The sequence below is a fragment of the Pantherophis guttatus genome, chromosome 2 (assembly GCF_059756535.1).
Source record: "Pantherophis guttatus breed Tessera chromosome 2, ASM5975653v1, whole genome shotgun sequence".
NCBI classification, from domain to species: domain Eukaryota; kingdom Metazoa; phylum Chordata; class Lepidosauria; order Squamata; family Colubridae; genus Pantherophis; species Pantherophis guttatus.
Window position 1 is genome coordinate 34,347,010 of NC_142064.1, and position 15,955 is coordinate 34,362,964.

Genomic DNA, 15,955 nt, shown 5'->3' on the forward strand with positions numbered 1-15,955 from the left:
ATAATATTTGTATACCTGGTTATGATCAATCAGGTTATTATTGATACTCATCTTCTAAGGGAATTGGTTTTTCATACATCATTTGTAAATTTCAAAAATAAATAAAGTAAAACTGAAAATTCAATTGAAAGGTACACTATAAATTGCTCTGCATCAAAGTTTTAAACACTTAATTACTGTTGCTTACTCTCCTTAGTATAAGTATGCTCTGGGCAGTCTAAATATATATATAACTTCTATAGAAGTCATTTTATGTTCATAGTAATGTGTTAAATAATAGCATTAGTTATGTAGGATATAGTATTCTTGCTGCCCTGAGAAGCTCATTTTCAACCCATGAATACTTTCAACTGAAAACATTAAAGTTGAAGAAATGAAAATTCCAGAGTAGCTTGCATTCTGCAAATTTTGTTGTACATTTCCTGATTTTTTTTTCTATAAGATGGTTGATTTGATTTGGGTATTGAATTTCAAACACATGGAACCTGCAAGAATCCCTCCTGCTGCTTTCAGCGCCATGAAACCCTGGTATGGGTTGACGCCTCAGTTTGTCTTCTCATCTTATTGGAGAATATGGCAAAAAAGGCAACCAGGGTAATCATTGTTTTCAGAAGCAAGACAAAATATCAGATGTCTGCTGAATATAAACATACAGAAGAAAAATACAGGCTACAGTTAAAGTTTATTACTTTATAATATACTGAAGCATGTATGGTATAGGCATATATCAATGGACCACAAAAATCATAGTTGTTGTCTTAGAAGATTGTGGCAGGCTTAATTGCTGCCAAATGATAAGCGCCGCAATCATGCTTATAAAAGCTCATCTGTGGCTGACTCTGAAATACTGAAGGTTGTATTTTATGACCAGTTAAAAATAAGACATCTGCTGTCATGGTTGGCAAGAATAAATATTATAAAGGCACCTTGCAGTCTGACTCAAAAGTTTTATTTCTGCACTAGAGAATGTTAGCAAACATTTTTTTCCCAAATTACTGATTCTACAGTGAGAGATAATCAGTATAAAAGATATGGCAATCCGCCGACAATAATAGCTAATCATACAGAGCTACCAAACTGTTGCTTGATCAAACAAGTATTGACTGATGTGACTGGTGGTAGTTTTCCAAAGTGTCTGATCAGTAGCTGTCCCAGTCTTGCAATCTGAGATATTCTAAAATCTCATTATAATGAGATTTCGTGTTTCATGAAAAAAAGGTACATTCAACTTTGCAACGGAGTTTCATGCTTTTGTTGAGAATAGACTTTAGCAAATTGCACATACTGATAGGTTTGTTTGAAATCTGAAAAGCTATGCTGTATTCTAGTGGTAAGGAATCTGTACCTGCCTAAGGACAAGTACAGAGATGACCTTGCAGAAGGTATGTGAAGACCATTAGCAAAACAACTTGATCCAAGAAAACAAGGAAGCATGAGAAAGAATAAAGTAAAATTGCTCCTTGGTATAAGAGGGGGGGAAGCAGAAATGCTATTCATCTTCTAAGAATTGGTTATGATATACTATATCAATTAATAGAATTTTTGAGTTTATGGGGTCCGTTTTCTTACCTGCCTTACCTTATACCCTTTCCAGTTTAGTCTTCACTGGCTAGGGTTTTTTTTTCAAGGAGTAGTTCAACAATACAGCAAATACATAGTCAGGCAAATCTCAAACCCTATATATTAATTTTGTATTAAATTTACTTCTTCCTCTTTTATTTCTCTTTTTCTCTCTTGATTTTTCTTATCCTTTCATGTAACAGTTTGTTATGCCTTTCTTTTTCTATTTTCCTATAGTTGTAACTGCCCTTCATGTTCTCCCCCTTGTTGAGAAATGAGTCTAAAAAACAAACACATTTAATTTCTAATTTCACTATACCTTATTGATTTTTCCCTTCCCTTCATGAAAGTGAAAACTGCTGGTGGAGAGGTCTAAATTCTAGTATATATTTGATTGGACATTCAGGTCTCCACTACAAAAAAAAATGCCACAGAAGGCAATAAATAAGTGGATCTGTCTTTATAACTAAGGACTTGGTGATGGAGAAAGAATGAAAAAGTAAAATATAAGTTTTGGAGCATAGGTTCACATATATCAAAGACAAACATCCTTTTTGAAACTGGGAGCATTGAGGAACATCAGAGGCAACATCGTAAAGAGACTTCCATAGGGCATAATCATTCACAGCTTTGACTTTTCACCTTTACAATTGATTTCCATCATATCCAATCTTTTTCTTATGCCCAAAGAGCTAAATAATAGAGCTGGAGAAGAGAATGGCATGGTCGATTTGGCAGTAGAGGCAACAACAGAGAGGAGTTGGAACATCTTGTAGAGAAGACTTGAGCATATTGTTTGTTCTACATTTTATATCCTTGTTACTATTGTAAGATGCCTTGATTGGCAAGCTGATAGAAAGATGGGGTAAAAAGCCAATAAAGAAATTTGTTATGGTGATGGCTTTATCTTAAGGAAAGTGATAATTACAGCCGGAATGCTCTTTACTCTTACCTGTTCTTTGTAAATGGGCAAGCTAATGCCTAACTGAAGAGAAAATATATTTCTTCATCTATTTATAGTGATAATTCTCACTTTCAGATTAAGGGACATGTTTAAAAAGCTCCTCAAGGTGACCTGGAAAAGCTTGATTTATCCAATTCAATGAATCACTTTGCTTATTTATGTATCTTCTTTTTTTCCCTCATTCATTCCTTAAGCTCCTCTAAATGAGAAGTAAGGAGTACATAAGAAACCCATAACTGAACCCTGTTTAGGGCTTCAGTAAACACGGCTACTTTACACACTTATTCTGCCAGGTTGTCCCACTGTGTCTGAATGAAAGACGCTCAACTCCTTCCTGGTAGTTCATCTTTCTGTGGTCCTTTCCTGCTCCTGATCTTGATCAGCTCATCTGCAGCCTCAGGCTTCCCAAATCCTACAGATGATGTCAGCAATGAGTGACAGTGACTGAAAAGAGAAAGCTTTATTTGGCTCATTCACTGAGGAAAAACCTAATCCGTGGTGTTAGCACTTGTGTAGGAAAAATATATATTGCTTCTTTTAGTTTCCATTTTTTCACGCCACCCTAATTCAAGGTTTCAGTGTGGAAAATACCTCCAGTGTGAGAAAAAGTACCCTATGAACTAACCATAAAATTGCTTGCAAAAAATGTTTCAAAGGTTCTTGCTTGTTTACACCCAAAATACATTCAGTATCAGTTTACTGGATGTTTGGCCTGTGCAAACAGACAGGTTGAAGTCTGCAGTATATTAGCATGCATTCCCATATGCTGTTTTTTTCTGAGAGTGATTTCTTTCTGTGGTGTTGATTCACAGCTTGATATGATTTACGTTGTAAATAATTTTGAGATTTTACAGATTTGTGACTGTTGGAATCTTATTATATCAAAATATCTATACCAAATGTGCTTTTTACCATGTAAGTATGTAAAATTATTTTGTGGAAATAAAAAAATAGAATTCCTTGTCATAAATGCAATTTGGAACATCATCTACTTAGAGAAAATAGTGATTGTAAGGAAACTCTGGTCTAAAGCCCTTATTTGTTTAAAATCATGATTGTTAGTTCCCATTAGTGTCCATCTTTCTTTATAAATATTCAAGTACAGTACATTTTTAAAATACATTTTAGAGCAAAATACAAATACCTTTAAAAATCATTTAATGAGGATAGTTATTATGGAATTCTTGTAGGTTCATAACAATAAATTTGAGGTGGACATATTTGTATATTTATATAATGGCATTATATTTGTAATATAGTTATAATATTTACAAAATAGAAGTAAAATATCTTCTGATATTTTAATAATTATAATTTGATAGTACACTGCCTTTAGTTTGGTGCTTTAGAAATATAACTTTTAAATTAGTTCTTTACATAAAGATAAAACCCTTTAAAAGTATCTTGGAAAAAAAAACACTGAAATTTATAATCACATACTTTTAAAAAAGAATTTAAGATTCGAATATAATGCACGGGTAAATAAAAGTCTTTGCAGTTACTGTTGGCCTCCTATACAAGCCTGATATAGTCAGTCAACTGTTAAAAACCTGGTTCACTGTTTAAAAAAAGATATAAAAACAAATTGTCTATCTTTCTGCCTGATCTCTTTTCAACTGCTAACACAATGGAAACAGTAGGTGATCAGTCAGTGCATTTGGTTTGTCAATGGTGGTTTTGTATAAATATTGGAAGGATAAGAAGCAGAATTCGCACTGAAAAATATGATTTCATCTGCCTCTTCTCTGCAGTTCCATGCCTCATGCTGCGGTGTGAAATTCTCATTTTACACACTTTGCAGGCGGAGCACATGAATTATGCATTGAGCAAGAGAAATCTCCTGCTTCAGCTCCTATATGCATTTACCCAGGTTCTGTCTCTATTATCAAGATGAATTGAAAATAGAGAAATGTTTGATGGGATATGGCTTAACTTCTTTGTTTAGCATTCAGCTATGGGCTGCATTCTCTTCTCTAAGGGGGAAACATGTTTATTTTATATGTCTATCTGGATTGTAATTTTAAAGAGAGAACAGAGATATTAGTGTTCTAAGTTCAATTTCAGTTAAAGTTCCTGTAAATGGACAACGTCAGCATTGGCAAGTGTGTTGGGTTTAAAAAATTTTTTTTTTAAGTTTTAAAAATAATGAATAAGCTTGGCAAGTTTAGAATGCTGTAGCCACAGTTTCTATTTGTAAAAATAAAATAAAGGGTAGGAAGAATTGGAGACTCAATAATAGATTATAAAGCACTTTGTATAGTCAGCTGCCTGCTAGTTCATTTTAGAGCACAGATCAAAACTCTGCAGAAGGGCTAACTCATCTCCAAGTGGCAGTTTTTGGGGATTTATGGTACTACTGGACAAGGAAATAGCCCCAAATGAGCAGGCTCATCCATTGGTATTATGCCCCCTTCTCCCCCACTCCTACCAGAGTCATATACATTGTGGCAGGTTTCCAATAAATGTCTGGCTGGGGAAAAAAAAGACTTTCCTGGAAACGTTGGTTAGTCGGTCATATTGAGAGCTTCCTGGTTCAAAATGGGGCACCGCCTTATAATTCCTCATTAATGCCTTTAATCTGCTGTTGAAGTACTTCAGCCTTTTTTCCATTTAGCTTGGCAGTTCTCTAAATGCTGGTGAGGCCTTTCTGTCTTTGTTTTCTAAGTCAGAGCAGATGGCAACATGTGAAAAAAGTGTTCTATCTTTGAATTCAAGCTTTTCCTATAGCCTGAATCCAAAGATCACATGCACAAGCAGAAAAATCATATTCATTTGCCACTTTATTCCAATTTTTCCATTCCATTCCCATCCTTCCTTCCCATCCTGATGGAGAGAGGCTGTAAATGGAGAAATGAATGTAAGCATGACTATGCTTGTATGTCCTGGAGCCAATTAGTATATGAACTTTCCTACCATTGGAATTCAGATAGCGTTCCTACCAGTATTCCTCTTATATTTGAAAATGTTTTAAGTAGATTTTTTTTCATTTATCTTCGTTTTAGATTTTGCTACCACCAATTTGCTATTGAATATTAATGTTTAGTCCTGCTTGTAACATTTTTGTGTTTTGATATTATATTTTCAGTTATATTGGCATCCAAAAAGTGACACATATATTGCAAAAGAAGTAAACTGAAATGTAAATAAAAATATTCTCAGTATGTGTGAGTACAGTGGTAGTCCTCGATTTATGACCACATAAGTCCAAATTTTGAGCCCAAAATTTCCATTGCTAAGAAAGGGAGTTGTTAAGTGACTTTTGCCCCATTTTGTGACATTTTCTGAGTTGTTAAGTGAATTGCTTAGTTGTTAAATACATCATGTGGTTGTTAAGTGAATCTGGTTTCCCACATTGACTTTGCTTGTCGGAAACTGACTAGGAAGGTTAAAAATGGTGATCATATGACTCTGGGACAATACAACTGTCATAAATACATTGTCAGTTGCCAAATGTCCAGATTTTGATCATGGGAATGCTGCATCAGTCATAAATGTGAAAATTGGTCATAATTCACTTCTTTCTGTGCCATTGTAACTTCGAACGGTCATTAAATGAATGGTTGCAAGTAGAGGACTACTTGTAATCGCTAGCTGGTAGAAGTGAGCAACAGTATGTTAGTTTAAAAGATAATTGCTAAATTAGATATATTGTCTTGATATAAACCAATGTGAGGAAACTGAGAGTAAACATAGGCGTTGGTTGCGGAAGTATTAATAAATTAACCTTCCCACAGAATGATCAGAAGAAGGATGTGGAAGCTGCTTGGAAGAGAGTAAAATTTATATTGCAGAGTGCCATGTAAGTGAGTGAACTTAGACTTAGAAATTAGAATAACTTTATTGTCACTTTGAATGTACATTAATCGGCATACATTAAAATGAAATTTCGTTGCATGCAGCTCTCAAAAGGTCCCCAGCTCTAATATAGACTACACAAACATGACAAGATAAATAAATAAATACAAAATTATGCATGTACCTCAGTGGTGGGTTTCAAATCCCGTTGCTACCAGTTTGCTCGTAGGCGCACGGCACTTGCGTGTGCGCGCAATGCTTCTGCGCATGTGCAAAAGCGTCGGTGGGTGGGTGCATACATGTACACGGTGAGAGAAACAAATCTTGCAAGTTTACCAGACAGATGCCATAGGGAATAAAGCTGTTACAGAATCTGGAAGTCCTGCTAGAAATATTTCAAAACCTCCTTTCAGAAGGGAGCAACAGAAACAGACTGTGAAGTAGGTGTGTGAGGTCTCTAACAATGCTTTGAGCTCTAAGCACACTGTTTATAAGCAGTATCCTGAACGACAGGAAGTGAGCTTCCTATAATCTTCTCAGCTGTCCTTACCACTTTCTGAATGGACTTTCTATCTGAGGCACTGCAGCCACCAAATCAAACAGTGGTGCAGTTTGTTGAACTGCTCTCAATCCTGCCTCTGTAAAAAGTGGCTAGGATAGAGGGAGAAAGATGTGCTCTCCTCATCTGACGCAGGAAATGAAATGACAACAAGAGAGAGAGCCTATGGACAAGAAAAATATATAGTTAAGAGAATAACGCAAATTGGATTAGAGAATTATATTTTACAATGCTTAAATAGAGAAAAGATGCAAAAATGCACTTAAATTATAAGGAATGGTTAAGAAAAAAATTTAAATTGATTTTGATGGAAATTAAAAGCAGAAAAAGAAAAGAAAAAAGTCTCCAACCATGAGAAGAATGATGTAACAATTGAGGGAATGTTAAAAGGAATATTTTATTTATTTAGGTAATAGATATATATCTCACCTTTCATATAGGAGCTCAAAGTATATAGCACTGTTATATGCTTGTGTTAATAAATAACACAAGTCCTATGTTTACCTGTAATATAGGATAGATTGGGCTAAGAGAAAGTTACTGGCCCCAAGTCACCCAGTGGACTTTGTCTGTGAGTAGATTAGAACATAGCTCACCAAGAAATTATATGAATGTGAGAAGTCAAGTTAATTGTATGATCGTTCAGAGGAAGGCTATGATAAAGTAAACGGTGTTAAATTATGGAATATTTTGGAATAGAATAGAATAGAATAGAATAGAATAGAATAGAATAGAATAGAATAGAATAGAATTCTTTGTTGGCCAAGTGTGATAGGACACACAAGGAACTTGTCTTGGTGCATATGAAGTTGAAAGTTAGCATGTTTGAGAATAAATGGAATGCTTAGCAAACAGTTCAGGACTAAATAGTCAATAAGACAGGGATGTGTGATGTTTTTTGGTTAAGTATATTAATATAAATGTATAAGAAATACTTGTAGTGAATTTAGAGATTTGTTGCTGAGGATGTGAGTATTTATGTACTTTTATACTTGTTGATTGAGAACCCAAATTATTTCCAGCAAATATTAATATTGTTTGATGGATCTGGAAAAGGAAAATGGATCTGATGAAACACCAAGTTGCTTTGTTTTGAGTTTGTGAAGTGAATGATTGCACACAAATGACAAAAAATTTAGAAAAGTAGATGCATTATAGTCTTTCATACAATATTTACTGAAGATGGAGTACAGGTAGTCCTCAACTTATGACTGATCACTTAAAATGTTTTGAAGTTATGACAGATATTCCCAGTGTTAGTTACAACCAGGTTTCATTGCAACTGGTTCACCTTTTCAGTTGTTGCGGTGTCCTGTGGTCTGACTGATTTACAGTGTTGTGGGGTTTTTTTTGCTAGTTTCTGGTGTTCTGGTTTCTGGAAAAATTGCCCATTGGGGAAAATGTAACTAGAGTATGACCCTGAAGTAGGATCATAAGCACATGTATAGTTTCACTTAGCAACTGCTTCACTTTACAACCGAGTTGCTGGTTCCAGCTGTGTTCCCTAAATGAGGATTATCTGTTTGCTACTTTTTCTTCATGCCTTTAATTTCTTGGGCTATTTCTTTCTCCTTTCCTATAGCTTAATCAAAAAAAAAAAGAAAGAGATATGTACATGTGCTTTTAATTAAATGTTACGTTAGCTGGTTTCCAGAATATACGTTAGCAGAAAGTTTTTTATTGTGTATTCAGTTTTATGAACTCAATCATAATTAATTATAGCTTTCATGTTTCAGACCAGAGTGGACCAAAAACAAACAAACCTAAGATTAATTCTAGGACTGTTCCATGATTCCCACATTCAAATCAATTGTATAACTTAAACTGTAATTAAGTCTCTTTGCTTTTTCTGAAATTTAGTTAGCTAAACTTGAGTGATTATTTTTCTCAAAGTGAACTTATGCCACAGGGTTTAGCAAATGCTATCCTGGTTATCAGCCAGGGTTATTTAATTTTAATATTTGTGGTAGCTAGCCTCCTGCACATGCAGTGGAAAGAACTTTTTGATTGATTTATATGGCCACCCACTTCACACAATAATTCAGAGTGGCATATGTGGTTAAAACAACACTTTGCCATCTGAACCACAATACCCAAAGTTTAATAATAGATCCAGTTTATAAAAGTAGCGTTGCTAGGAGAATTCACATACCCTCCTGGCCCAAGCACCTGGGGAATGAAACACTAGGTCTTCAGTGACTGATGAATGTCTAACAGGGTCAGGGCCAACTAGATTTCCAGAGAGATGCTGGCACTGTCACAGAGAAGGAACGACTCCTATATCCAACAAGATGACATTGTTTTAATGGAAGAGACCCAGAGCATACCCTCCCAGATAGATTTGGTAGGGTAAACAGAAATGATGGGAGAATCATTTCCACATTCTCCTAAAATTACAAGTCATTCCACTTAAATTTGTAATGTACAGACAACAAGACAAGATCTTGAGATATATGGGTGTGGGCATGCAAATCATTCATGGTAACCAGCAAAATACAGGTGATTATATTTACTGAATTCTGTAGATTTAATTGATATGTAAATGTACTGATGGTGGTTTTGAATTTCATTTACTTTACTTAGCAGTTGAACCCTAGATAGAGACAGCAATGGATTTTGTCTGCCATCTCAACAGAAGTGGGGTGAACCCTGGAGGAAACATACTTCATATTCCTGATATACTGTATATTGTATTGTAACACTTCAAATAGGTTACAACTTTGTTAAGTAATCTGTGCCAGAATTCATGGCAAGCTATGACAAGGCATCTCATTTTCACATGAGAAGAATGCTCTTATGATATATTACAGTGTAACCTAGGGGATAATTGATTCATTTTTTAAATGTGTCTGCTCTATCTTTGTTATAGATATTGCTCTCCTTTCCAAAGGAGACTAAGATATTGGTTATGTATGCTGTAGCAAGTAGTGAATTCTGTACAGTTTTTGAGGATAATGTTTCAGAGTAAAAAATTTAAAAAAACCTGATTGTTTTTTCACTCTAAAACATTATTGTCAAAAACTGATAGTTTTTTCCTCTCTTTTTCTATGTTGATAGGCTAATTTATGTTTAAGACTTTTCTTTGCTGGATCTTAGGTCTTTTGCTATTTTATTAAGTAAAGATAAAAATCATAACATTTAATGTGATTCCACCTACCTTTATGGATGTATCCACATAGGTTTTTTTGGAAGCAATACAGATATAGTTTTTTACTGCTTTCTTCTGGTTTGTTTGTTCAGTTTGAATATTTGATTAATGAAATCTCAATTCTGAGGCTTATAGAGTCCAACAAACATCAGATTTTATTCCCACTGTTATCTGGCTTTAGGTCTCATTTGATTTATTCACATATTCAAATGGCGAAGCACCAGATTGGCCATTGACAATTTCGAACTCTCCAAATTTTAGTTCACCGTGTTTGGAATGTGCTGGATTGAGAAATGTGAGTTTAACTTTAGAGAAGGAAAGCTAAACTGAATGTTAAATAAATAACCTCAGGATTGTAGCGAAGAAAAAACTGTGATACCAGAAATTGAAAATGTAGTGTCTTATGAACTAGACCAAAGCCATCATAAATTATTTTTAGAACACTACAAAAAGCTTATAGTACAACAATGTGATTAATGTAGAACATTAATCCAGTCCTGTAAAAAACGCCTCACTTTATGGTGTAATACTAGTCAATAAGAATATTGCATTGTGCTGGTACTTCAGGCAAATAATATTACAGTCATGGTATTGAAGGAATTGCAGCACTTACGAATTCTTAGTCTGTGAAGATTGTTAAGATAGAGGGCATAGAGTTACTTTATTTTTTATAAAGCTATGAGAAATGTTTTTACACAGTGATAAAAAGCATCAAACATTCATATGCTTTTTGCAGAAGGAAGCAGAATGTTTGCAAGAGAAGGAAACTATTAAACAAGATGTGTCGCTCTTAGATTTGGATGACTGTAAGTACTTGAGATAATTGCCTTTTATTGTGTTATTTATATATATTTGGCCCTGCCAATTTAATTACTTGAATTCATTTTTGGAAAAAAGGGTACTTCTAAAAGTCTTGTACAGATATGTTAACATATCTGCATGTTCAAACTGAGTCCTTTTCTTAAGTTATGCAATGTAATAACTAATTTCAGAAATCCTGTACAATATATTCAAATCTCTGTTATTCTTTCTAAAAAAGAATGTGAAAATCTTGTTTTTATTTCTGTAATAATAATATACTATATAAGACTATATCTTTATAATTCAGTAGCATTTTAAGTGAGAATATAGATAATATTTTTAATATTCTTATTCAGAAATATATTTTAAATGATAAATTTCTGTGATGGGGCTAGGAAAAATGTAGCCTCAATTATAAATAAAACAACAACAACAACAGCATTAAACGTGAAATGAGATTTTTTTTAATGATTCTTAGTTTTACATTGCCAGCTTCATCTTTCACAATTTGAAAGTTGGAGAGGGTAACTAGGGAAAGAAGGAATTGGCATATGTTGACCTCACTTCTGCTAGTATAATTCTGCCGGGTAGATTCTCTTACCAGCAGAAGCAAAGTTGAAATCCAAGATTTCTGTTTGCAATACCTTATAATTTCAAAATACACATATTTATTTTTATAGTGCCCATTGTGTTGTGTTGTGTTGTGTTGTATTGTAGTACAAGTATTGTAAAGTACAAAAATCCAAGCCTTTAAAAATGGTCAGACTCTCAATCTGTGTGTGACTCTTTCTCCATATATGACATTTCCATGGTTTATTTCTCTGTACATATATTATAAAGCATTATCAGCACAAATTTTATTACAAATTTACAAGTATGCAGTAGACAATGTATGTGGATTTTCAGACATAAAAGTTGCACCATTACAAAAAAAGAGTGAAAATTATACAGTTGGAAGAGAGGCCATTGAGACTAATGCTTTGCTCAATGTCGGGATTCAGCTTAAATCATCACTGGCAGGTGGTTGTTCAGTCTCTATTTGAACATATCCAGCTGAGGGGAGCCTGCCACCTTTCTAGATAATTTGTTTCACTGTGGAAGTTTCTTCCTAACTTTCAATTAGAATTCACCTTCCTGAAATGTAAGACCAAATAAAACTGTCCATATGTAATGCCATTATATGATACAACTTCACTTGGAATACTGTGCACAGTTCTGTTAACAATACCTTGGAAAGCATAGTGAAGAGCTGGAAACGATGCAGAAAATGGCAATCAAAATGATTAGAGCGTAGAATGCCTTCTTTGCAATGAAAAAAATACATCATTTGAGGTATTTTAGGTTAAAGCAGAAGTAAATAAAAAGTGATACGATAGAAATTTGTAAAATGATATACAGCATAAAAATGTGGTGATGTACAGTAGAATTTTTCTCAGAATTTTAGAACTTGGGTGTATAGTTACTGAACCTAAATGTGGTAAAATGAGGACTAGTATAAAGAATTTATTTTCAGAGCAGAAAAGTTATCAGATATGGTAATGGCATTTAGATGATTTTAAAAGAAGACAAATGATTGGAAGAGAGAAGTATTAGTGTCATTAGTCTTGATGGTTATAAATCACAGACTGCAAATCTTAAGTACAACTTTTTAGGGAGTAACTGGTATACTGAGATTGTGCTTTCAGGACACTGTGACATAGAATACTGGGCTAAATGGGTGAAATGATATGGTAGAACGCTTATTTTCTCATGTTGCCATAGAATCATAGTCTTAGTCATATGATTTATTTATATATGTATTCAATTTTAATTATTTTTCTTAATCACATTATTTTCTTCAGTCAGCCCTGCACCAGCTCTTACTACCTTTTGCAAACCATCAATTCTCTCTCCCATCTTAGCAGCAGACCTAGAAGGTTTAAGTTTATCAAGTTCTTCAGTCATTGATGTAAGTAATTATGAATTGATTTATTTTTATGTTTTTAAGTATGTTTGCATCTTCAACAATTTATTATTTCGACTGTTCCTCTTCTCTTTAATATATTTGAAAGTAGAAAGCAGGGACAGCAACAGGTTTGAGTGAGTTTAAAATGCTCACGTTTATATAATGTATTCATAGAAGATAATTTTATAAATTAGTATTACATTTTTTTTTAACCAAAAGCATTTTCTGCAACAGTATGCCATTTTTTTCTACTAGGATTTGTATCAACTTTTATAAGGAGTTCCTATCTAACAAAGAGCTCACATTTTAGTCTAACTATATTATGCTACATAGGTAAGAGAATATTGCATGCTAATAAGAAACCTGAAGAGTGTGAGTTTTAGAAAAACAATAGCGATTGTCCAAAGCATAAACTATTCTCAGCACATTATGACTCAAAATTTTGTTCTGGGTATTTGACAGCCACAGCAGTAAATTCCTTAGTTGCTGCATTGGTCTATTGAACAGAGTGCCTTTCTCTGGTGTTTTTTATTAAGAAATCTAGTGGGAATTACTTCTGCTATATGCTATATTAGATTTGATAGTTCGTATATACACATTGAGGAAACTTCACTGTAAAACAATAAAACCAACATATTACAGTTATATGTGGCTTTCATCTTACCTGAAATTTAAAATTCAGACACAAAACTTTACTGTTTCATAAGACTGACAGTACTAAACCAGTCTGCAAAAGAAACATAATTATTACATTGATTTTTAAAAAGATCATTTGTCTGGATGCTACAGGTATAAAACAAGGCCATAGAGACAATTTATTTACCATGTTCCCCCGAAAATAAGACGGGGTCTTATATTAATTTTTACTCCAAAAGATGGATTAGGGCTTATTTTCTGATTAGGTCTTATTTTGGGGGAAATATGGTACTAAATGCATCCATCTGGCTGACAATCTAAACTGGGGTTATTTTGGGGGTAGGGCTTATATTACGAGCATCCTGAAAAATCATGCTAGGACTTATTTTCTGGTTGGATCTTATTTTCAGAGAAACAGGGTAGATCAACAGAATTTGTAAAATATCACTCCAAGCTTTCAAGATTCAAGAAAGGAAAATTAGGAAAATTGGTTGGGCTATCTGGTTAGAAGAAATGGATACTCTAGCATTGGTTCCCATAGGTCTATATACTGCCCTTCATGTCTGTAGAATCCTGCTATAGAATAGCTAAATTTATTCAAGTTTCATGAACAGCAGCATTATCCACATTGATCAACAGAATAAAAATCCATAAAGGTAGTACTTTATTGGACCTACTTTAATTTTCCATATAGACTGGTACAGGGACTACTTCAATATAATCTTTCATGTTTTTTCTTACCCTTTCTTCCCTTCCCACATCAAAATTGCCTGATAGAGTTTTCGACATTGAAGCTGCCAGTTGTTTTGTACAACTTCAGTTGGCCTAATAGAAATATTGCCTCCATGGATTTTGTATTGATCTTATTTAACTCTGTGATCTGTATGGCAATTTACTATTTATAATAAAGTAGCTTTACTCCTATAAAACTAGTTTATCCTATGTGCATAATATTTGTGTGCCACTATTTGTTGTTGTTTACATTATATCTGATAAAGACTATAAAATGCATGGAATCTAGTGAATACAAAACAAAAAAACTATGAAATAAAGGATAAAAGATCTAACAGTGGAACCTTTTTAATATACTTACAAGAGATACCCATCATGTCTAACCAATGGTTCCTATTAATTCACAATACTTGTATATGTTTCTCATTTTTCTTTTTATTCACATTAATCATATAAGAAAGTGGACATCCTTCTAACATTTGCCTTGTTTTGCAGAAAAGATGCTGGGTTCAAGTATTTTGGGCAAAAGCACCAGAGAGAAACTGTAACAATTATAGAGTCATATTTGGTAGGAAAAGATCATTAAATTAACCTAATCCATTAATTAGTGCAGAACTCTTACATCAGCTCTGAGAACTCACCATCTTTTAAGGCAGAAGTACTATGAGTCTTGAAGAATTTTTTAAGGTGTGACTTTCAGATGCAATAAGGTACTGCCATTGGAAAGAGGAACCTGGGAAATGTTAGTACATCATGGAACAACTGTTGGATTCTTAGGATATGTATTAGCCTTATCACAGGGAAATCCCTGAAATGGGAAAAGTTTGATTTTTAAATTACAGTTATTTAGAGGGTATCCTTTCAGACATGACACTTTCCCTAGAAATAGTTCATGTTGAAAAGGAAAAGTTTTGTTTTTTTTAAAAAAATTGATTTATATGCCGCCTTCTCCTTCTCTGGAGACTCAGGGCGGCTTACAATGCGTTAAGCAATAGCCTTCATACTTTTGTATATTTATACAAAGTCAGCTTATTGCCCCCACAATCCAGGTCCTCATTTTACCTACCTTAGAAAGGATGGAAGGCTGAGTCATCCTTGAGCCTGGTGAGATTTGAACTTGCAGTAATTGCAGGCAGCTGATGTTAATAACAGTGCTTTAATCTGCTGCGCTACCAGGGGTCCTAGTTTGAATGGAATGGAAGTTTGAATGGAAATAGGAACCATTTGCTCTCTGACCATGTTAAGAAACTAAGACACAATGTTCTGAATGTCAAATAGTGTCAAATATCAACTATGCTTATCTATGTAAGATTGAAAGATTCCTGGTGAAAGCATGTCATCCTTTTAAGCTATAACTCTCACACAATGGCTGAAATCAAATGAAGGCAACAAATACCTTTGTTGATTCTGACTTATTTGATCAAAGAAGGATGCTGATTCTTAGTTTTGATAACAAAAAATATTTAAACTAGGAAATAAGTATCTACCCTTATTGTTAAATCCAAAGCAGGATCCATGAATTATTTCTTTTTTCATAATCTAGAACTATAAGTTTATTTATTTAGCTTTATCAAAGCCTGATACTTTTATCTTGTAACAATACTTTTCTTAATGTACCTGATTTAAAAAGATAAATGCAAAAAAATACTTAGTACTGAAGTACTTTAGTACTTTTTAATTTCCTTGTTATCCAGCAGCTCTCTTAAGTGCTTTCTATCTTGGATGCATATAGAAAAAAATTGTTATGCTTGGTCTTAATTTTATTAGCAGCCTGCAGCTGAAAAATCCTTTTGCATTTGTTTCATGCTGATTTGT

The 15,955-nt window shown here is 33.8% G+C and overlaps 1 protein-coding gene across 2 annotated transcripts in view; it reads left to right on the forward strand.

Moving 5' to 3' along the window:
* The window catches only part of AP3B1 (adaptor related protein complex 3 subunit beta 1), a 147,323-nt gene that overhangs the window by 78,988 nt on the left and 52,380 nt on the right, over positions 1 to 15,955 (forward strand). For both annotated transcript variants that reach the window (XM_034441071.3, XM_034441072.3), the window contains exons 21-22: positions 10,763 to 10,832; positions 12,669 to 12,775. In XM_034441071.3, coding sequence (XP_034296962.2) covers positions 10,763 to 10,832; positions 12,669 to 12,775 — 177 coding nt within the window. The remainder of the gene's footprint in view (positions 1 to 10,762; positions 10,833 to 12,668; positions 12,776 to 15,955) is intronic.